General features: G+C 38.6%; 1 protein-coding gene across 2 annotated transcripts; it reads right to left on the bottom strand.

Moving 5' to 3' along the window:
• Positions 1 to 4,720: 4,720 nt before the first annotated feature.
• DCLRE1A (DNA cross-link repair 1A) lies at positions 4,721 to 23,932 on the bottom strand. Of its 2 annotated transcripts, none has more exons than XM_074907782.1 (9): positions 22,813 to 23,932; positions 19,659 to 21,230; positions 17,616 to 17,749; positions 16,435 to 16,553; positions 14,612 to 14,755; positions 13,548 to 13,693; positions 12,375 to 12,529; positions 6,143 to 6,284; positions 4,721 to 5,507 (listed from the first exon to the last, which is right to left on the bottom strand). In XM_074907782.1, exons 1-9 carry the CDS (start codon positions 23,225 to 23,227, stop codon positions 5,341 to 5,343), a joined length of 2,994 nt encoding a protein of 997 aa, XP_074763883.1. In that variant the 5' UTR covers positions 23,228 to 23,932; the 3' UTR covers positions 4,721 to 5,340. The 2 variants fall into 2 exon arrangements, with proteins under 2 accessions (XP_074763883.1, XP_074763884.1); XM_074907783.1 differs by having other exon boundaries at positions 6,132 to 6,284.
• Between the last annotated feature and the right edge of the window lie 30 nt (positions 23,933 to 23,962).

The raw sequence follows: 23,962 nt of genomic DNA on the forward strand, positions 1-23,962 counted from the left end.
AGAGGCTGCTGGAAATGCTTATCAGGACCCTGAGGTCACCGACAGCCCTTAACGGTCCTGCCCAGCCGCCTCAAGGTGTCCCTCCATGGCCCAGCTGTCGGTCCCTGCCCCAGCAATGCCCTGGGATGCTGCTCTCCCCTGCCCGGCCATGGGCCTCGCCGACACCCTCCCTGCAGAAGAGCTGGGAGGAATGAGCTCTGCTGTGAGCGACCATGAAGGTGTTAGAGAAAAATCAGGCTCCGGCTGTGCCGCAGAGCTCAGTTCCTCGGACGGTCGCTGGGTAGCAGCACGAAGAACTGAATTTCAGCTTTACCTCCCCCTTTCAGGCAATAGCTGCGGCCAAGAGCAGGGCAGAGCGCCAAGCAAATAACACAGCTTCAGTAACAAGTGAAATGCAACCTGTCTTTCTCTGATTGAGGAAGCCCTGCTGGGATAAATGCCCCAACCCATCTCTTCTCTGAAACAGAGGCTGAAAAGTGGGTTAGATCCTGCTGCCAGCAGTGCTGCATTTGGGGAGGTCTCTGCTAGGAGTCGACAAATGACTGGAATGATGAGAAAAAAATAAATGTTGCTTCTCACATGAGTTCACGGAAATCATTCTCTCTCTGCACGGAGGAAGGTGGTGGGCAGCCAGGAGGGGTGGGCAGCAGTGGGAGTCAGTACACATAAAACCTCACAGCCAGTCCTGATCTTGCTGAACTCAGCTCCAAAGTCACCCTTGTTCCCATCTGTGTCCTCATGTCACCTTTTCCTTAGGTGCACTGCTGGTATCACCATCCCTGGGATGCTGAATTTTTTTCCTCTTCCATTCTGAACAACCAATACAACATACAGCAGGAAAGGTGAATAAACTTCAATTAAAATGCAAAATGGGAAAGCTTATAGGTTTTAAAAAGTGTTTTATGTAAGCACTTACTGGAAACTGGCACAAACAAGTCACTATCTGCTCTGAGATACCAGAGTAGATGTGACAGAGTGGAAAAGCTTCTTCCCTGCCAAAGTATTTGCTGGAGATTCGATAACAAGGTGCCATTGTACAACAGTGAGTAAAGGTTCAGAGGAGAAAGGGGAAACGGAGGAGGCATCCAGGCTGTGCAGGGCTCTGCTTTTGCAGGCTGCAGCTCCCCTACTTAAACTCGCGCCCGAAGATAGTGGGCAGAGCTGCACTAGGTTCAGTGGGAAGGCAGCTCTTCTGTCCCATTTTCCCTATCTGCAAACAGTGACAGCCTGTCTTGCCCCTTCATTTCTCTTAGAGGGCTGTAAACTCCTTCAAGCTTTTCTATGCACTTCTGGGGAAAGCATTAAATTCAGCATCTCCAAATGCACATTTATAATCCAAACCAACATGTGAAACTTAAGTACAAGACCCCGATTTCTAATACTTGTACTGACAGACTTCCAGTGATTCCTGTGAATTTTATTCATCCCTGCCGTATTTCCCCCTAGGTACTAATACTGTTTTTTACAAATACTGAGTGCTTTGCAAACACAGTTGAGTTAGAACAGCAGATATCAAATACAATTTCAAATTGAATCATTTTACTATAAATCCTAAAGACACAGAGCAGCCTGTGCCCCTTCCTCAAAAGAGATGCTCCTATTTGTTTTGATTCTGAAATGAGAAGCAGCTGGCTTTCTATAGCTAAGCAGAGATGGAAAAGTTTGAGCTGCATTCTCTATTCTCAAAACTCACCTGCTTTTTGTCAGCCACCAAAGAAAACACATCAAGGTAATAGCTGCAACTTTTGCCCGACATAGTAACAAGTCTCCCATGTAATTCCCCTAAACAGTCTTCAAATTCAAAACACAGTCTCAGTACAAAACAATTCCAAATTGCTTGAAGGATGTATCTGAAGTCACACTATCTTAAAAAACAGACTTAAACAGCAATTTATCCTAATAGCCTTTACTAAGTACATATGAGTAGACAGGTTTGATCAGATGAGAAAAATGCTTTAACCATCCCAATGACACCTCAGTTCCTTTCTCCACTCCCAAGTTACCATCAATTGTTTTCATGTCAAGGTTTAAAAAGATACCCAGCACCATGAAGTTCCCTCTACTTGTCCGGACGCTTTTACTTTGCAATGTTTTCAGACTTGTCTTTCCAGAAGCCACCTCAGTGACCACCATGGGCACGGCTGCTCGTAGCTGCTGTAACAGCCAGCCTGAAACCCACTGCCTGAGTCAGCACAGCGAGTGAGCTGCTTTCCTCCTCTCCCCTTTCCCCTCCCTTGACCCTTTTCAAACAGTGCTGCTTCTCACTCATTTATCTGCCTATTGGGGCGATATGTAATGAGAGCAGAGTCCTGATGGAAAATACAAAGTGATTCTTTATATGGGTTGGCTTTGAAGCCATTCTGGGCTCTGATCAAATGAGCGTTACAGCTGCCCCTTTCGTTTGCTTTGCCTTCTGCCCTGAGTCTGTCAGCACCAGACAAACTGGAAGAGCCTCCAGGATGTTCACAGGCCCATCTTGCTTTAGTAAAATCTGGTATTATTTATGTCAACACGTGACAGTCATTTGATATGAAGGTAAGGAATGTAGGCTGACTCATTCACCCCACTGTCCAGAGGACTCTGGTCTAGTCCTTCCTGAACACGGAGACCAAAAATCCCATTTTACTGACTTTGGAAAAGTGGTAGATTCACTGTAGTTAGAGCCAGCACTCTAAACCAAAATAACAAATGTTCTTGCTCATGCATCTATGCCAACACTGCCAAAAGACTAAAAAAAACATTCACTCCATTATGAAAAGTGGACCCACTCCCTAATTAATTACACCTGCACAGTAATGCTGGAATCAGGTTTGCTGAAATAGGTTTGGGCTCCCCAAAGGGCTTAACTTGCTGTGATCAGAGAGCTGTCCCTTGAAACAACCTAGACAAGTGAAGAGGGTCCTGCTATAAATCTTCCCCCAAAATTCTTGCTTAATTAAATGGTTTTCTATATCTGCTTATATGTTCCTTTTAGCAATCTAATCCTGTTATTAATCTCCTTCCTTTACAATAAGGAGAACAAAAAGAATAATTTCTTCCCGAGTTTGGCTTCTGAAGACTTTTTTTCCATACTAAGGAGGCTGAGCAACTGGGTAACATGGAGATCTCAAAACATGAAGGTGGATGAAATGCTGCCGAGTCTACTGACAAAAACAGCTGGTAGAAGCACAAATATAAACCAGAAAGAGGGAGGAATGAAAGCAACCAGCAGGCTGACGCAGGAATACCTACAGCAGAGCAGGCAACTGGAACCAGACCCCGGCACAGAGACAAAAAAAGGCGCCCAGCACAAAAGCCATTCTGCTTTGCTGATTGAACCAAGCCCATCACCATCTGTTCCAAATCAGGGCAGCATTAACTGGGTCAGTCCAGCAGATGCCAATGTCGGTGTCTTCCAAAATACATCATTTTTGTGGTTAGTCTCAGAAATAAGTTTGCTTTTAAAAGAAAAAATTAAACAAACCCAACCCTTCATTCTGGGTCACAAGATAGAAACTGATAGCAGGAAGGAAAGAGCCACAGGTGTCTCCACCTACCAGCCGCACTGAAAGCCGGATCACTCTGGTGCCGTGCTAGCACTCGCACGCAGGCTGACTAATGGAACTGCAAACCTGTGACAGCAGCAGCGTGCTGAGAGCCCTCACACGTTCTCATTCCCTGTAGGGACACTCATTCTTGGAAATGCAACTATGGAAGCAAGAAGATGTCAGAATCGTGATTAAGATTTTGATTTTGGGGTGCTTACTCCAGCCCCTCATACTTGATGAAAAATTAGTCAGGAAAAAGACTTGGGAGGCCAAAAAAACATGCACAATTCTTTAGCGATTCAACTGCTAGAAGGCATTAATGCAGGTTTGGTATTCACAAAGACTGTAAAAGATTCTTCACACACCTACTCCAACAAGGAGTGGAATCCTAGGAGTGAGCGTGCCAACCCAAGACAGTTACTAGTTCTTGTGATAAGGAGAGCTATCATAATGCATTATGTAAAATAAAAACAATGCCATATTTCAGTGAATGTTCTGAAAGAATTCTGAATCACTACAAGAACTTTTTTTTTTTCCACCAGAGTTTTGCAAAGTTATTTCTCTCAGAAGACAGAAATAAAGGGACTTCACGTAACAGAGCACATCACTCTGTGACAAGGATCTGTTTATACTTACACTGATCATTAAAGAAATGTTTTCCTAGCAAAAATGGCATTGAAGTTTTCAGATGAGCTATTCTGTGGGGTTGGGGGATGATTGTTTACGCATGATGGAACTTCATAAATCCTGGAATTTTGGAACATTTTTTATTTTAGTGCTTAAAATGCTAAAATCGTGTGCCTGCATGCAACCATGTACTTCAGTATCATAAATACCAAGCAGATACAGGAAAAGCAGCACTGATAATCTGGTAGGATTCAGGGGGAAAAAATGCATAATGAAACCTACCTTTCTATTGCCAGTACTAATATTTGCCTTTCCTGTTTTTCCAGAATATTCAAGTAACAAACCTGTACACACAGTTCTGCCAACCCAAATGCACTGCAGGGCACTACATGGAGTGGAACCACTTCTGTGCTTTGACCACGTGCTGAGAATTTGCACTACCAGGACACTGGAGCAATCTAATACAATCAACATATCAGAATATTCACCAAAGGTATTACAGATAGGATTCTCAGATTAGCAACTACAGTACTGAAAATAAATGCATCTTGCTCAGAAAGAACACACAGGCTTCATGTAGGTTCTTTATTTAAAAAAAATAATAATAAAAATCAGAAAATCTTGAGCAGAATGTAGGTAGCAACATCGTTTATAAAAATCAATCTCCTAAGTACATATGCTGCAAGAGCCTGAGCCAATCCTCTCTCACAAAGTAAATTTTGTTTACAAGATTTAAATCACAATAGCCAGTTCTCCCTCATGAAACAAGCTTCTCTGAAGCCAGCATCGACAGCATGTGACATAAGCTTAACATTGTCTCATTTATTACAATACTTTCTTGTCAGAAATTATTAACCTGGAAGTAGTTTCTCCCCCAGCATTATACATCTGGGCATCTCCATAATCTGAGGAAAATTAAGAATAAGGAAAAAAGGAGTAAAATAAAAATAATATGAAATATGCATTTGCAAAAAAGTTATTAAGTTATGGGAAAAATAAGTAGTGGGTACATAAGAAAGCAAGGTGCCTTTTTTTTTTTTTTCCTGAAATTCAGCTTTCTCAGGAGAATGGGAGCTTAGTCCTCCCTAAAGAAAGCTCTCTGGAAAAAGGAGTTAAATAAAACTAACAGGAATGCACAATTCCCACTCCAGCCTACCTCCTTTGAAATATACATTCTTCCTCACACTTATTTATGCTTACTGCCCTCAATCATCCAGTCTCTAAAATGCTTCTCCATCAAGCTTCTGGCTCTCCAGTCACCAACATTTACAGTGGGGATGATTTTCTGTGGCTTCAACCATTGAACAAAACGCTTGATTTCCAGGTAACTGCTGTGTTCACTGTATGGAATCCCTGAAATGAAACAAATCACAGCAATCTGTCAGTCTACTTAGCTTCTTGCCAAAATACTTTCGCAAGCATTCCAGCTAAGAAATGCTTTAGATAATATATTTTAAAATCCATATTTGAGATCTGAAGTTTATAGCTAAGGTAAAATGAAAACCCAGGTTTTCCTTCTGGAAAAATTACCTTGCATTCATTACCAAATCACGCATCAGTGCAAACTGAGCAATGCCAAGTATATGGTTAAATTAATGTTAAAAGATTCAACTCCACCCACCAATAAGAACTGAGAGGAAGACGCATAGTGTCTCACAAATGAGTAAGATATGGAATGAAATCTATAGAACTGCATTGCAATCAGCATCAGTTGGGCCAAAATTTCACCTCTGAAGTCTCTACATATATCAGATAGAAGTCTTTATCTGCAAGAGGAGGACAGGAGCAAAATATATGTAAAACACTGCATTTACAGTGTTCTCAATTACTCAGTTCACATATCTCTCCTGGAGAGATCCATCTGTTCAGTTTCTCAATGAATTATCAGAAAAAGTACTAGTTACAATGAACAGTAGGAGTTTCCAGAATAAAAATATGAAAACCATCTACACAAAACTAAATGTACTGAATCTTTACCACTCTTATACCATATATGGTGATCTTTCCTCTTGTCTGAGGTTTGATATCCACCAGAGAAAGGCATGAATCAGAGTAGGTCCACCCAGTAGGTTTGAAAGCCAGAACTTGATCAAAATTCTCAGAAAACTTACTCAAGTGATCTTGCAAGCCCTGTGAAAAGAATATAGCACATACTGAATCCCATTAAATAGCTCATTAGTCTAAAGGTTGGAGATTTCATGATGGAGAAACTTCAGACTAAATTTTATCTTCATGTTTTGATACAAACTTTTTTATTTAAAATACCATCTGCCTTGAAATTATTAATGAGAAATATTTATATTTGCAGAGCACCTGGTACCTTAGGATCTCAATTGCTTCATCTGAATAAGCACATATTAACAGCTATGCATTACAGATCAGAACACATAAGGCATGATCACATCTTCTTATAGCTCTTTCCCCCAAGTCATTCATTTCCTCCTCTCAGCTGGAGGTCAGCACTCTTGCATCTGAGTGATGATAAAAGATGGTGAAAGCCTCCTTCAGTGCAAAATCATCTGATTGATTTAAAGTGCCACTGACATCCTGACATCTGCTTGCGTCCAGAAGCCCTGAGAGATTAAGTGAACTACCCCAAAAACTGCAGCAAACCAGTGCATGAGTTGAATACTGCTCTGAGCACTAAGCACATCTCTGTTCACGACAGGAAGGAAACCACCTCTCATCTCTTCACTCCAAAAAAAATTAACTTGAAAAAGTTTCCAAGTTGGCTAAGTTAGCCTTCAGTGTTGTTTAAGCTAGGATTGGGAAAAAGATGAGAGAAAAGTATAAGGAATGTACAATCCTATTCCTGGATAAAGTGAAGTCAGTGTTATTTCAAACCAAAAATAGACAATCATTTTCATGTGTCTTGTATAAAATCTTAAAGGCACATTCTCCATCTAAAAGCCCTACGAGATTACAGAATTCAAAATCATAAACTTTATTTTGTATAGGTGGGGAGAGGGGTATGGATAGGCTATGATGGAACACTAACTAACCTGTCAGATACTTGAAAACTATTAAGCAGGGAAGCAGAAAGCTGCCTGTGACACTGCCACATTTAACAGCACCTTCAGTACAATGTCCAGTAGCAAACTAATGAATCCATCAAACGGAGCACATAAAAGAACAACAACAAAAAACCTACCACAACACATGTTTCATTCAGCAACAGGAATTGTGGCTAGCTGCCATGACTGTTAATACAGAGCAAATGTTCATTCTTCACTAGATTAAAGACACAACTGTAGCAGTCTAACTCTCCTTCACACTTCATTTTAGGAAGACTAACATAGCTTAAGGTAATAATTCACGTATTTGCTCCCCTTGCTCTAATGAAATCTAAATACAGTACTTCAAATACAATGATAATTATATTAAGCAACGCTAATCTGCTTTCAAATTATGTTATAAATCAAGTGTGCAACATTCACATTAAGGATGCAATTTCAATGACATAAAAAATTATTTATGCATTTCGATCACAGGTACTTTTGAAAATCTCATCTCAATGATAGTACAAGACATTACTGAGTTAAACAAAGCAACATAGAAGAGGTGCACAGACCTGAAGACCCCAGTTCTCGGGAAATCTACTGCATATTCAAGTGGCAGAAGGCTCAATTTTTGACTGTCAGAAAAAAATTGTTTGTTGCAAAAGAATCATGCACACATTTTAGAAAAGACGGCCTCTTTCCATTAACAGTATAATTACTATACTGTTTATTCATAACAGGTCCACTTTAAATACACATTCCAATTTCTTCTTTTATTGCTTTAGCCAACACTGTTCTAAACCTTCACCTTTTAAAATGGAAAATATATTCCATTGCTAAATCAACCTCCTTCAATCACCATGACAGTCTGTTATCTACAGTGTTGCTGAAGTCAGCGGTACATGCAAACAGATTCCATCAGGTAGGAGAAGACTCAAATGTGATTAAATAGTTAATTTACAATCAGCCCTAACACCACTTAAACTCATTTGGCTTATTCAAGAACAGCTATTCATCAGTACATGCAGCAATCCCTGTATTTTACTGGAGTAAAACCATATTGAAGTACCACATCTCTTTGAATTTTTTTTAATCTTTCCTTTTCATATATCAAATCCACTTGCAATATTGCAGCAATTTAATGTTTTGGTTTTGTAAGTATTTTAATTAAAATATCACACATATAAAAAGTATAAATATTTTTTATTATTTAAATGTTATCCATTAAGAATATCCAGAACATGAATCTACAGCATGTCACCCCACTGTTGATCCAGGCAGCACCTGAATACTTTGATAGCAAGTCCTAATAAACTCAAGAAAGCCAGAGCTGTACATAAAAAACCCCTAAATGAACAAAGAACCCCACCGAAACAAACAGTAATATAACAACACAAAAAGCTTACTCTTCTGCCACTCTGTTTTCGCTGCCTCTGATCCCCTATGTCCTGTTCTTTCTAGTTTCACCCTTCAGACTTCACACATCTTAGCCAAACACCCATTTCAAGTACTGGTTCTTCTCAAGAGGGCAGTCATAAGGCCTGGATAAAATACATCAAGTCTAGTGATACCCAACCAGGTAGTCAATATTACAAACTGGACTGCTTTCATCCTAACTACAGATCAAGACTACCTATATGAATTTATAAAGCAGAAAAGTTAGGCTTTCTTCTCAAATTTGAACTTGTTTCTTCATCAGATTTTGCAAGGGACACAACTTCTGATGCAGTAATAGAAAATTGACCAGAATTCGATATTCAAATACACATTGGAAGATAAAAAATGTGATGGACAAGTCAGGTGGCACAGTTTCCCTCAGCATGGCTGCATGTGTACAGAAAGTGTACATCTTGACAGAAGACAGCTCAAGCAGAAAAGAGAAATGCACCATAAGTTATTGTCACCAAGTCTTTGGCCAAGAGAAAATCTAGGCTATAGCACATATGATGCTGTGGGTTTACAAAAATCATCTTTCAACCTGTCAAAAAAACATTCACTGATCCACATGTTTTTCATGGTGAATTCAATACAGCTATGGTCACTATTCATTTTTGTTTGCTTCAGTTCTAGACAGAAGGTACCAACATTAGTCTTTAAACTCTGGTAACTAGGGGAAAGACAGAGAGAGGTTTCTGTACTTTTCTAAGCGGCTGTGACTTTTAGGTGAATGACACTCTTTGCTGAATCAATGCAGTGTTTATAAATCATAGGTGAACAGCTAAGCTAGTTGTTCACAAATAATAAAACAGCTGACTCCAAAATGGAAAATCATGCTTCATATTACTCCTGAAAATCAACACAGAGAAAAGCAGATTTCAGATAGCATTGAAACTGGAATTAAACAGCTGCACATTGCCACCAAAAGGAAAAAATATTCACAACATAGAGACTGCAAAATTATTTCTAAAATTCCTGAATATGCATTCCAAAAAATATCAATTTTATAAAAAAAATTTATAGAATTTTCCAGAAATCTGGAGACTCAGTGATCAGGAAATAAAAAGTCCCTGATCACAGCAGAAAGCCTGCTAACAAGGAAGCATATGTAGGAGTATCTCAAAACGATGAACTCCTTTCCTTTCTATTTGGGGTAGAAAGGAAAGCTGGGGGCATCCAGATTTAGTCTTAGGAGCAGTCAGCTATGGAAGAAATATGGAAGCTTTCCTTGGCAGGTACAGTTTTATCAACAGTTACCTCAAAGTAGGCTTCAGTTGTGGTATGCATATGTAGCTTATGCAGCTTTTTTTTGTTCTTTATCTAGAAACACATCAGAGAAGTTTTTCAGTAATAAAAAGCAGAAAAACCACACATACGGTTCTTTAGAACTATCAGGCTGGGAGCACAGACAGGTTTCTTTTTTTCCTAGAAGAGTGTAACAGGCAAAAAAGGCTATAAAACTGAGGCTTCTAGGAGATACTATAATATACCATCAGGGTTTGGATATTTGCATTCTACTAAAAAGGCCACTGATGTACAAGATCACACATGTACTTGGTTTACTAAATAAGGACTGAATATGAGCTTTTGACTGAGAATACTCACATAAGTATTTCATGGATTTGTAGGTTTGCAGCTGAAACTACACAAGCAGGAAATTAGCCCAAATTAAGAAGTAGGATTGTGGTTTTGAGTAGGGCTGGGGATCAAATAAAACAGAAGAGGTAGGAAAGACCCAGAAGATAACAAAGGCACTGGCATTTAGTGATGAGGATCACTAAAAAATTCTGGCGTTCCCAGTAATGAGCCAGTAATTCAGCACAAAACCTGTATAATCCAGCACAAGACAAAAACATGCAACTGGAGATGATGACATCAACATTTACATGGTCTGCAAAAACAGGATGGTACCATTCATAATTCCTTAACTAGAACAAGATTATAAGTGATCAGATAATTTATTATTAAAAATATTGTCTTTTCTGAGATCATGTTTACTAGCGCTGCTGGAGCAGAAATAACATATGAACTCATCTTCAAGCATGTAACGTTCTCCACATTTTACTGATACTACATTCTACCTGTGCATTCATCTAACTACTGGCATCATCAGATGTTTAGCACCCTGGAAGTCTCCCTAGCACACCTACCTTACATGAGCACAAAATTACTAATGACAGCATAAGACCACCTTCCAACAACTTCACACAGCACAGAGGGCCGTGGCTGTTACACCAGGACTCTTGTCCACCACTGACTTAATCTTTCCTGGCCCTTTCCTGGTCCAGGCATTGCTTCTGGCATGCTGTAGATTTGTCTAGAACCTCCTGTTCTCAGAGATGAGACCCTGCACATGATACAACTGCCTCTCTCTGAGAAGTAAAGCTTTCTAGACACCCTTGTGGTATAATCACACCCTCTGCCTGAAAAAGTCCAACCACACGAGTACTCCGTACACACTAGGACACATGACAGAAGAATCACATAACCACCAAAAAAATCTGCAAAAGAAACTAAAATATATTACTGTTTAAGACAACACAACATATTAAAAACAAATCCATGCATATTTCCATTACTCATTTTCTGCCCCACCATGGAAAAGATTATAGAACAACATTAAAACATTAAGATATTAAATTCCATCTCCTGCAGCTCCCATCCAAACTGTATAGCCTCTTTTTCTCCTTTTTAGGTCAACTCTGACCTTGACTGGTCCTGCAGCTAAATACCATCTTGCTCTGAAGGATTTGCTTGAGATGGCACAGCAGGCCTGAAGCAAAGCAGGAAAATGAATCCAAGTCTGTAAGGCGTAAGCGACCACTGTTTTTTTTTATTTCTTCCAGGCTACCTTTAATCTAGAGCCTGCTGCTTTGCCTAAATGCCATTCTGGTTTTTGTAGTCTATTTAGAAAAACGTTCCCCCCAGGAATTAGTCATCTTTCCTAACTAAGAAATTCCCATAAAAACTCTCAACAACAAAAACCTGCTGTCTCAAATCTCAACTGAGATGTGCATTTGAAGTCAACTTAGATGAAACGTCTTAAAATAAACTGGTTTACTTGTTTTTGCTGCAAATATCAGAGAAGACTGTGTGTGGAAAAACTAATGTGTATATATGAGATGTCCCTCAATTCACTCACTGTGTGTACTAGTTTATGTGTGAGTCTTCACTGACTTTCAAGTATCCATATCCCCATGTAGCTCTTCAACACAGGAGAGAGAATATTCTTTTAAAAGATTAAAATATATAATTATAAATAGATGGAAACTGAACTAAGAGGAACATGGAGAACCCTATTCCTTTTTTATCAACCACTAGACTAGAAGTTGGCTTTGTTCATGGGCTGCCTCAAAACAGAGAGAGTCACAGGCAGAAAATCCTTTTAGTCTTTTCCTACATCATACCAGGTAAAAGACAGGCTGAAAAAAACAGGGACTCCATGTCACAATATATTAATTGCTAATAGGACAGATCCTGCAGTCATTACATAAATCTACTTCAAAAAGGCCTGCAAAGATCAAGCCTTTGAACAAACCTCATCTTATCTTGTAGCAGCTCTGCACTGAAGAGAAATTACAGTTTCTGTGCATCATGTTTGGAGACAGATATTAATGTTTAATTGCATTTCATTTTCAATGTATTGCTACATGTCAAATCTTTACTAAATAAATATGATCTGACAAGAGGTTAAAAAGCACCAAACACAACACACACTGTTGGGAGGAGCCAACAGTAAGATTAGCCAGCAGGTTAATCAACAAAGTATATTTTCTGAACTTACCTTAAAATTAATTTGCATCATGGGAAGAACATGAAGCAAAGTCCCATCCCAGTCCACAGTGATGAGGGAATCAATAGCTGCCGACTCCAAGCACTGCAGTGTTTTGTACTTATCACGGGACATACTTGCTTTTGAGCCCAGAACTTCAGCAATTGCTTTAGGATTAATCAGGAAGAAATAAGATAATGAAAATTATGAGAGTTCCTTTTTTGACTGTTTTGGAGATATTCCTAATTATTGCACTGGATCATTTCTACTGTTGAAAAAAAAAATCCATATTCAACAGGATACACTGTTTCATATTCTAAAATTAAGATGAGAAACTTGTAATGGCTGTTAAAAAACTCTGGCTCCTACATTTTAACAGCAGAATTGCGTATGACACGAAAGAGAAGGATAAATTCTAAGTTATATTTCTTTGGCAGAATGTCACTGAGGTGAACCGGTTATCTATTTCAAAGATTCCAGAAACGTGCAGTTTTTGGAATATGCAACAAACAGCCCACCTTAAAGATAGACTAAATTTTGGTGTAAGTCTTGTATTGATGCCTTTAAGTATACTCAAAAGCACAAATGGTACACAGCTGCCTGCTCTAGAGTATACATCTGGGCAATCATGTTGTTCCTAATGCTGTAATAGAGTGAAGCATGGCACACAAGATTTTCATTAAGTCAGAAAAGATGTGTTTTGGTTTGGGGAATGCTTCGGTAAAATTGATTTCATTAAAACTGATTACTATAAATATTTAGGAAAATACGTAATATAACCCTAGAAGGAAAACTGTTAGCAAAACAGAAATTTATTTATATCCCTTTGCTGTTTCTTGACAACATTAAATTATTAACAGCAAAAATGTCATAAAGACTTTATGGGGTTTTTTTAATTGCCATCAGCAATTTTCTCACCACAATCAATTAAACAGGTTCATTCATTTAGTATCCAAACTGGCCTTCTGTATGTTTGTGGGTTTTGTAAACATGGCAGAAAAATATTTCTTTCAGAAATTGATTAGAAAACTAAAAAACTAGCAGTAAGATTATTAAGTATCTTCAATTTCTTTACACAGTATCTGACCACCAAGACTAAGCGACACTTTGTATCTTCAAGAAAAAGGTCTTTTAACACAAATTCAGATATTTAGTTACTTGATCCAGTACACTTTCTTTACATACCTAAAAAAACTTTTTCTTTTCCAATAGAATAAGTGCCACAGACGACTAGAGTACGTGGGTTTAAAGTCACTGTCTCAAAGGCTGTATTGACAGCAAACTGGATAACCTCTTGTTGAGAAGGAAACGTGTATTCAGGGCTACAGTATCTGGGGCATGGAAACAAGATACACACTTCATTACACAAGACAGAATTTACCACCAAGGCTCTCAAAACTGCATGCATACAATAACAAAGTAGCAAAAAAAATATCCTTCTACATAATTTCAGTCTATTTGAAACCTGTTTATTAGAATTCACTGAGATGCCCAGATGAAACTGTTGCAATAAAATTTACATTTAGATCAATCTTTTCTCTACAACTATTCACTTGTCCAACATTGACACTCAATTCTGCATTTTTTCTCTATAAATACCAAGTGCTCTTTCAAACTGGATAATTGTATCACGTACTAATTTCATCCTTATATCTATTTTTTATCATGCACACAAACCGTAACATAAGGCATTATTCATTCACAGAAACATGAAACAGAAATAAAAGACTGCAGCTGGGCATTAGTCATCATACACAGAAAAACCATTTTATATACATGAGTCAGAGAAAGATCTAATGAAAATCTGGACAACTAATTTAACCGCTTGTCATTCTTTCACTTTTTGAATTCCCCCACACCCCTTTTCATAATAGAATTGAATCCACATCAAACTGGTGTTCCATGAACCTCTTGTTTTAGAGCTGAACACTCAGTGTATGAATTTTGACACCCAGAATTTAATACCACTTATAAATAATAAGGTCATCTCAGCAAATACTTTAGCATCTTTTCCACCACCCACTTTTATTTTGTCATGTAACAGCATAACAAATGAACAAGCTAGGCATACATGGACTTTCAATAAATATCTGGCCTTGTTCAACACTAAATAGAGCTAACAAGTATTAAAACAGTAATGTCATTTATACACACATTTGGTTTATATAAAGTCTTACTAAACCAAAATGGGGTTATATTAAAAAAACAAAAACACAACACCAAAAAACCCAAAAAACAACACAACTTACGTGGTATCAAGGTAAAGGGTGTGGACTTGTTGACCAATCAAAGCAGGGTAGCGCTCCATAGAAGGATCTGCCCTGAAGTCTCCTGTGTGCAAAATAACAGTTCCACTGGGCAGATAGAAAAGGATCATTGTTGCACCTGGACAACTGAAACAAATAAAAAAATCCCCATAGAAATTATGTTAGTTCTCTATACTGATAAATTGCCTTACGAGATATACCACTCTTCAGTAGTAGGAAGGTGTGCAGAACAGCATTTCAAATCACAGCAACTATGCAGCCTAATTTAGCTAGAAATTCCTGATTTCTGAAGGAACTCTGAAGCTAATCTTATGGCCATCTACAAGCTCAGCTGAGACAGAGAGAAGAAAAAAACACAGCAACAGTAAAGTAATGAAGCATTAACTGCCTTTTGGGGATGCTCTCTTCTAGGTATGACAAAGATGCAGCAATCTCTCAGTTGCAATCTCTGAGGTTGTATTACTTGATTCAAAAGGGAAACAGCCCACCAAAGAGAAGCAGCATTCTTATTCAGAAGAAACAGAATTGTATTACTGCAGATGCATCTTCATTCCTGCAGGACTTACTGAAGCATTTCCTTTTAAATTCTATTTGCAGATTTTAAACATCATCCTCTCTCCAGACTTCCCTGGTTATAAATATAATTCTCTTACTGGCCACAGCAAATTCACTGCACCTTCTGTGGTTCCTTGCCAAAGCTGTCTGAAGGGCAAAAGCTCAGACTGGAAAACCATAGTGGGACTATTTTGGACATGAATCATCTGTAAAGGGTAAAGGAAATCTCAAAAAAGAGAAAAACTGGCATGAATCAAAGCCAAAATGACAGAATTGGTGAACCCTCCAAGAAGTTGAACTTTGTACCTAAGGTTTATATGCCTTTTAAATTGAAGTAAAGAATCAAACTGGAAAAATGAGAAGTGTCCAAATTACATAAGCAACAAGGCTTCCTTCATTCCCAGAAAGGGTTCTCAAAGGGCTTCATGGAATCTTATCTCTCCAACTATAAACAAATCCTACAGTAAGTAATATTCAAACCAGCTGTGACACAGTGCTGTATTTCAATATATACTTCAGGGAAAGGACTTTTCCTCTATCCCACAGCCAAATAAGGTACTAAGAGGCAGAATGGCAAGAGCACAGAGCTGGAAGTCAGGTGCTACCGAACTATAAATCCAGCATTACCACACAGTGCCAGCATAATGGACAAAAATCTCACCCTTTATCACCAAATCCAGTAGAAGCCTTGTTGCAGATTTCAACAGGTTTTTCTTTAAAGTTCAGTTTTGAAAACGCTGGCCCAGGATCCAAAGTTCCACATTTTACTTTAGCTGAAGATTTCACTATCTTCAGTTGAAGCTACAGTAACCTAACATATCTGATAATCAAATCTAGAACATTCCCAACTAGACACCAAAAACTGAAGTGTCCAGACCACTAGAAAAATCACTCAACCTTTCAACAAGCTTAAAAATTCTGAATCCATGAGTGGTTAACACTATGTACTCATTACAAGCAAATAAAATAAAGTTAAAATAAAATTATCAAAAAAGTCTAAGTTCCATTTTCACAGATAATTCACCTATTTCAAAAGCTAACTACTTGCAAGAAATTGAGGCTTCTATATGCCTAATACAATTCTGAAGTGAAAATGCTGTTACCAAGTAAATTTAGGAATGTGAAGTATTTTCACACTTATTTTTCAGATCCACTGGAACCTAAAAATCATGAAAACATAAACTGTATCTGTACAGCTATTTAATATTCTATACACACAAATGTTCCACAACAAATGCAATGACACATACTGATTGGCGTCCAGCAACAACACTTTGATCCCATTCACTATACATTCTGTGTCCATCGGCAGCACGTGGATGTACTGTTCTTTGACTCGAAGTTTGCTCTTCACAAGATTGCCAGTTATCTGTAACAGGGAAAGGATTTAATATGGAATAGAAACAGAATCTAAAAAAAGCCTCTGTTTATTTTAGAAACAAAGGCTCTCAAAGCCAGACTGTCTGGCTTAGAGAGAAACTATGAGATTCTGGGTATAATCAAGCCTTTCAGTAGCATTTCACCTCTCAAAAAGCAAACTGAAAAAAGCCATCTTAAAAAAGCAAACTTTTAAAGGCCTGTCAACAGGTTATGGATTGGAATCAAGGGGAGGCAAACAAGGGGAATAACATCTGTTATAGATTGTCAGGTCCAAGGAGAGAAGGCGGGTAAAGCCTTCTTTAAACAACTGAAGAACTTTCCAGGTCATAGGCTCTGGATCTTATCACAGAGGACTGCAGTCACCCCAACACCTACTGGAAGGCCATTACAGGACACAAGTTTTCCAGGAGACTTCCAGAGTAAATCAGAAATAGTTTTTTTTTGATGCAGGTTCTGCATGGGTTGATTAAGCAAGGTTCCCTACCATGTTACGAGTAAAGAAGAGTTGGTTGGACATATGATAGCTAATGGCACCCTTGGCCATTCAGCAGCCTGACACACAGGAACAGGCTAAAACTCCATTTACTTAATGTGGAGAAGAGATGGCTTAAGTGGAATCTAATTTCAGACTTTCATCACTTGAATAGGGTTATAGAGAAGATGGAGACAGATTCTTCTCCACAATGCACACAGAAAGAACAAGCTACAAGTCAAGTTGCAAAAATTTGACCAACAAAGGCTCTCTGCAGTTTGATCTAACTTTGAAGTTGGACCTGCACTGCACGGGAGATCAGTCTATATAACCTCTAGAGATCTTTTTAAACCTGAATTTTTTCATGGTATCTAGACAGGGAACTTTCACTAATCTCCTTTGTCAGTCAAATCAGGGTAAGAATTTCTTACAAGGAAAACCCAGATTCCCCTATAGACATCCACTGTTCCTAAATGACCCAACAATGGAACATGTGATCTTCTATTTACTTTCATCAGTATAAAAATTATTTTGGCTGCATATGGATTTGATAATATCTAGTAATCTTGGAAACCTTACCTTATTGCAGTAGATTGGAAACATGAAATTTTTTGTTAGCCCGCAATAGTGATCAGAGTGAAAATGAGTAAGGAAATAAGCTGTGCAGCCTTCAATTTCTCCATACCGGAAGGCATCAACTGTAAAACCAGTTCCTACAGCAAAAAGGGAAGAGAAGCCAGTCAATAAACATGCATACTTCAGAACCAGTTTCTAATTAAATTTTCCTTTTGTTCTTTTTCCTTTCTTCCAAATGAAAAGGGAATACAGTTACACTGCATACAGTTGAAGAAGCCATTTAAAAGATGAGCATGGTTTGCGCATGGGTCGACAGTCACAAAAAAGATTTTCCGTTATTAAAATAAAAATTTAACCAAGTGCCCACACACAAATACTTTCACAGGCCTCCCAAGTATCTGTTATTCAGCTTCCATTCTACACAGATGGCAACTGGTTAAGCAAATAAAACACATTTATCTGCATTCAGACAGTATTTTTGAAAGTTCATGCAGATTAAAATCTAAAATCAACATCCCTACACGAAAGATAAGCACAGCTTAACAAAATGCATTTTGAGATCAAACTGCAATTTTTCAATTATTCTACATTTAATATTCCTCTTAAAACATGCTACCAAATAACTTTCAAGCAAGCAATCTGGTGTCTTTGAATGCATCTTCGAGATGAAATGTGACCAATTTGCCACTGTCTGCTTTCAATGAAGTGCTGCTTGTATAAAGATGTTGCATAAAGACAGCCATATAGAAGATAGTCCTTTTCTCTGCAAATGTAATTTTTAAAAAAAAATTCAAAAATACTGACAAATGGTCCTTTCAAATTGGGTTACAGTTTCTGAAAACCACCAAATAGTGCACAGAACTAATTCACCTGGTGGCACTCAAATAATTTTCCTTTTTATGCAACTCAAATTTCCCAAATCTTCTAGAAATAGTTCTACTTACTCAAGGCTAGAACATCATGTATTTGTAACTCCAAAAAACCATAGCAGTCTGCTAATTAAAAATCACAAACCAAAAAATCCTCAAGTGTTTGAAAGGTACCAGATGCAAAACTTCAGGGAGTCTGAATGTACTAAGCCATAGAAACAAATAAGTACCATTAGCAACACAGAAAATACAGCAAAATATACTTCAAATGTAGTAACAAAATTCAGAATTCTACCTAATACAGAAAATAACAAAGCAACTTTAAAACTGCACTGTAGGCACAGGAGTCTGCGCTTCACATTTTTTATATATGGAAAATTCTTTAAGCCCATGGAACTCATGATACTGGTGTAGCCCCACCAAGACTTACAGTTCAGTCTTCAAGCAGCAGCTTGGCACTTAGGATCACTAATATATTTCTACTTGACTTCCTCAAGTATCTACCCAACACTAAGACAGTCCTTCAGTGGTAAACAGAACTGTGACGATTTGAAGCTTTTTAGGCTGCTGATCCATCATCCTGTAATTTATGCAATTGCTGGAGGAGATCCTGAGAAATTCTTGGCTGTTTCCTTAACTAAACTCTCCGGCTTGGTTTTCATTTCTTTGTTTTCACAGTTGTAGTAAATCATTTCTAATACTACTTAATTTTATATGCAAAATTAAACTCAATTCTTTTAACTTCATGTAAGGAAACAATTGCTATTAACAGCTCTATTTTCAGGCACCACTGAACTGATGTAAAAGATTAAATTTAGGAAATAGGAGTGAATATTAACAAGGGACATAATCACAATCATTTAAGAAAGTGGATCTATCTTTTAATACTGCTTATGTTTTCTGCTCTGTTAAAAATGTTCAGAAGTCGTCCTTGAAATAATGTTCCTGAGATAACTATTTCACTATTTTCAGCCATTGATGACTCTGGTTCTGCATAATCACCTTCAAGATCTGCACCTACAGAAGATTTTACCAACTTAGATGGAGGAAAGAAAATTCATTATGAGCTGCAGTCTGAATGGTTATGAAGAATACTGAAGCCTAAAATTAGAAAAAAAAAATTAACACTCAAGACAAAATTAGTTAACCTCTACAAAAATCAACAGTTACCTCTTACCTGGTATTTTCTTGTAGAAAGGGCAGTGGGCTTTTTTTGTTCCTTCACCTGTAGTAGATAATTCTTTAATTTTTTTTCTCCACCTTTTTTGGCCACCAGAACTCATATCTGCAAAGGCTCCATTTATAGTTGAACTTTCTATAACTGCTTCTACATCTTCCACAGACCCTTCAGCTTTCCTTTTTGGCTGTCTAGGCCTCTTTCCATTGGGAGTTACTGAATTTGGTATCTGCTTTCCCTCACTCAAACACATCTCTCCTTTGCCTTCCTCTTTTACTTTGGGTTTTAACCCAAAGAAAACACCAATGTCCATTTGTTTGAGTCCTTTGGCAGAACTAGATTTGGCATTCAAGTCTGCTAAAGAAAGAGATGTTTCTGTTTTAGAGATGGGGCTGGGAAAGCACACAGCAGCTGTATTAAGGTTGCCTTCTTTCTCTACTACTGACTGCAAACTCTCCTGGCAAGATGTTTTTTCAGTTGCATTGGCTGTCATTTTATCTGAATTAGTTAAAACGTTACCTGGGTCCCTCAAAACATTACTTTTCTGTGTCAGAAAAGACCCAGCATCATCTCTGACTAGCAGTGGTGATGTCTCAGTAAAACTCACACACGCAGAATCCAAAGCACAAACATCAGTATCTTCTGACTCTGTGTTACCTGCTTTAGCAGCAGAGGGAATAAATTCTGGCTGTTCAACCTCCTCGCAATTAAAAGGAAAAGAGGACCCACTGGCCAGCGCCTCTTGCTGATGCTGATTATCTACACATGTTGAATTAGAGAACCTCCTGTTCATGTGACTCTGAGAAACAGTTTTTACACTGTGATCTAGATAGTTTGATGTATTTACTTTCTCACAGTGGTTTTTTTTAATTATAAAATTTCCCATTTTGGTATCCTCATACTGAGGCTTCTGCTGTAAGAGAAGTCCATCAAATGTTTTAAACACCACAGAATTAGATTCTTCATCTTCAAAGTTCCAGCCTTTGAATAATTTATTTTGTGATATTTTTACTTTCTTCTCTTCCTCCTCAGTTTCCTCTTCACTTTCCTCAAAAGTACTCAGTGGAGAATAAGAAATTTCACAGTCACTGAAGTCTGCTTTCGACTGTAGTAGACTTGGCTGATATGTATCTTTCTGACTACACAGATCTTCTCCTGTTCCACTTTCTTGAGAGGATGCAAAGTCATAAAATTCAAATTTACAACTACTATCTGTGGTCTGTGTAAACCGAAATGTCTGTTGAGGCTTTTGAACACCTGTAAAAGAGGAAGTACTTCCACCGATTGTATTTAGAGACTTCATTTGTGGTGAACCCTGTACCACCAAAGTACAGTCATCATTCAGTACATTTTTTACACTATTAGATGGTTTCTCATTCTGTGAGATTTCCTCTACATGACTTGGGAAACAGCTGGGCTTTGCAACAGTAGAATATGTCATCTTCCTCTCTAAAGTGTTTGTCGAAGAATTTACGACATAATCTCCTGCCCTGCTTGCTGCAAGTAGAAAATGGCTGTAACGCTTGTAGTGGGATGGAATGGTGGAAGTACACAGTAAACCATCAGGACACTCTAGGAAAAGAGTTAAACAGAGAAATAACATTAGTATATTTGCAAATATAGTTGGCATAATTATTAAAATAGAAAAATCACACATGACACACAATTTTAAAGCTTTTTCTTATAAATGCAGCTATTGGAAGACAGAATACACAAGTAATTTTCAAGCTGCCAAGACCTCCTGCCCTGAGCTGGCTAGAAATGAGAATCCAACCTAAAACCAAACAGTTGCTTTTATATTTATATTTATTTAATACAGCACTACGCCTGAATTAATACAGCGCTCTAACAACAAGAGTACTTAACCCTGTTTCAGTGCTGTGCTAATATAATCATATGGCTTCTAGTTTAGAATTGTCTCACATACAAACAATGAGTTCAAAGCAATAGCAGCAGAAAAGGCCAGTAGACTCGTTTCAAAACAAACCAAATCTCAGTTCTGAATCAACCTGAAACTCCATTTCAAATTGTCTACTGGGTTACACATTCAATTTAAAAAAAAAAAAAAAGTCATGTATTTACTTATGTGAAAAAAGCACTCAGGATTAAGACATCAGCAAAAAATCTGTGGCTGTTCCCTAAACCTTTTTTGTAGAGAGTTTGCTAGCCTAACTTTTGAGGATTTTAAGGTGAATGCATAATTCAAGCAGAAAAGATTTTTCATTTGTTAATTATGGGAGTAAGAGATGGAAATGAGGTGTTGTTAACACACCTGCTTTAAATTAATACCACTGCCAAAATCGGGATTAAAGGACTCACATTTCACTGCTCTGAGGAAGAAACTTCAAGGAAAGTTACAAAGATATAAAAAGAAATGTGAGTGTGTTACCTAAACTGCCTTTACTCAAGTTTCCTGACTGCATGCTGTTTTTCAAAAGTTTTGAGGTGCATTAAGAACATAAGTTAGATACCTGGATCTGTTCAGATACAGTATTTCCCCACATGAAACTAGCAACTGGATGAGTCAGGTTTTTTTCGTCTCGTTACAGAACTCAAAACAAACCTGCGTTGCCCTATGATACGGGAATGTTCATGCACAATTCTGTATAAAATTTCTAAAGCATACTGGATCAGGGGCTAACTCAAGTAAATTAGCCTAACAGACTGATTTGAGCTTCCAACTGTCCATAGACAACAGAACAAGTCACACAGCAACATGGATACAGGATAATAAAATTTATACCTAAGGAGAAAGAAATTTGGTGTCAAAAGTAGCAGCCTCTTAATTGAAGGAGATTTTTTTTCTGACAGTGACTTAGTAATTGAAACAGGTTGTTATTTTAAAATGGCAGATAGACCTTCAGTTTCTTCAATAAATTACTAAAACTGAAGCTTGATAAACAACCATGAATGTTTATTATTCTACAAAGTTTTGAGATTAGATTCTGAGACTTTCATGCCAGATTTCTATGTTCTTCACAAAGAACCAAAAATCTCAAACAAAAATAATACTGATAAATCATCAGAAGTAACATTCTAAAAATCATACCAACTACCGTGTCAGACTTTGCACTAAATATCAAAACCAAAGTTTACAGCAACATTAGGTGAGAAGCCTTTACCTCTTAAGGCTTTTTTCTCACTCTGTTCATACCTTTTTCAATGGATCCTGGTGTATCCAAACATTCAGCAACATGCCACCGAGGTGTCTGAACCAATAGCAAAGAGAAAGGCATCTGGCAGCTCGGACAGTATCCATCGTGAACAGGTTTTGCGTTTTGTGAGCTCTGTTCCGTCAGGCTACTCACGCTTTCCTGGGAGTGCACGCTACTGTCATCTTTACACTGATCTACATCCTGCTTTGGCCTTGATCGCTGGGTTTTCTGAAGTGTATCAGTTTTTTCTACAGATTTTTTTTTATTGCTATTTCTCTTTCTTTTTGGCTTGCACTTGCCATCACTTACTTTCTGCAGAGGTGTAGACATGCTCTCTGAATTACTCTGATACTTTTGCTTCCTAATGGATTTGTACTCCCAAATGTCCTCTTCCAATAAAGCATCTTCAGACATGGCAACACACAAAATATTCTCCTTTCTCTTAAACAACAGTTCACAAATCTACCTTTCCTTCCACTAGTATGTTCCCTCTTCTCTTCCCCCCTCACTATCCGAAGAAAAGCACCCGAACTCCATTTTAAAAAAACAACGCTGGGCCACACAACAAACAGCAGTCCGTAATGGGACAGAAGCATGGTGGAGCCTATCCTAAAAAATAATTTAATGAGTGTCTCTCTGAATGCTTGTAATTACCCTTGTTAAATAAAACCCGAGTCTGTAAGACGCAGAAAGACTTGCAGGGTGAGCCATTCCCTTCGACAATCCTTCCCGCCAGCACCCAACCCGGCCGCGGAAGGTGAAGCCCAGCTCGCCCCGCTCCCCGGCAACTGAAAGATTTTAAAAGAAAACGACGAAGAGTTCAGCTACGGGCTCGCTACCGGGAAGTACCACACGGTGAAGGCCGACACCGGCACGGCGCTGCCGGGAGGGACCGCGCTCCCCGCCACCAGCGGCCCCAGCTCCGGTCCCGCCGCGGGCACCGAGGGCGGCTGCTGCCTGCCTCCCTCCTTTCAGCCACCGAGGGCGGCTGCCTCCCTCCCCGCTGCCTTCCGCCGCGGGTACCCCGGGTGGGCGGCTGCCTCCTCCCCTCCCTCCCCGGGCACCGAGTCGCGCGGCTGGCCGCCTGTCCTCAGCCGTTCGCCGCCGCGGCCGCGCATCCGCTTCCGCAGCTTCGTCACCGCGGCTGTT

Source organism: Athene noctua, chromosome 5, assembly GCF_965140245.1.
Source record: "Athene noctua chromosome 5, bAthNoc1.hap1.1, whole genome shotgun sequence".
In the NCBI taxonomy this organism is placed as follows: Eukaryota; Metazoa; Chordata; class Aves; order Strigiformes; family Strigidae; genus Athene; species Athene noctua.

What these genes read in the sequence shown, in the direction of transcription:
- DCLRE1A (XM_074907782.1), bottom strand. Translation starts at nt 23,227, where the DNA reads ATGTCTGAAGATGCTTTATTGGAAGAGGACATTTGGGAGTACAAATCC. An exon ending in TTTCTACAAGAAAATACCAG is followed by an intron (nt 17,750 to 19,658) that starts GTAAGAGGTAAC and finishes TTTTTGCTGTAG; the next exon opens with GAACTGGTTTTACAGTTGAT. An exon ending in TGATGCAAATTAATTTTAAG is followed by an intron (nt 6,285 to 12,374) that starts GTAAGTTCAGAA and finishes TTCTTTTCACAG; the next exon opens with GGCTTGCAAGATCACTTGAG.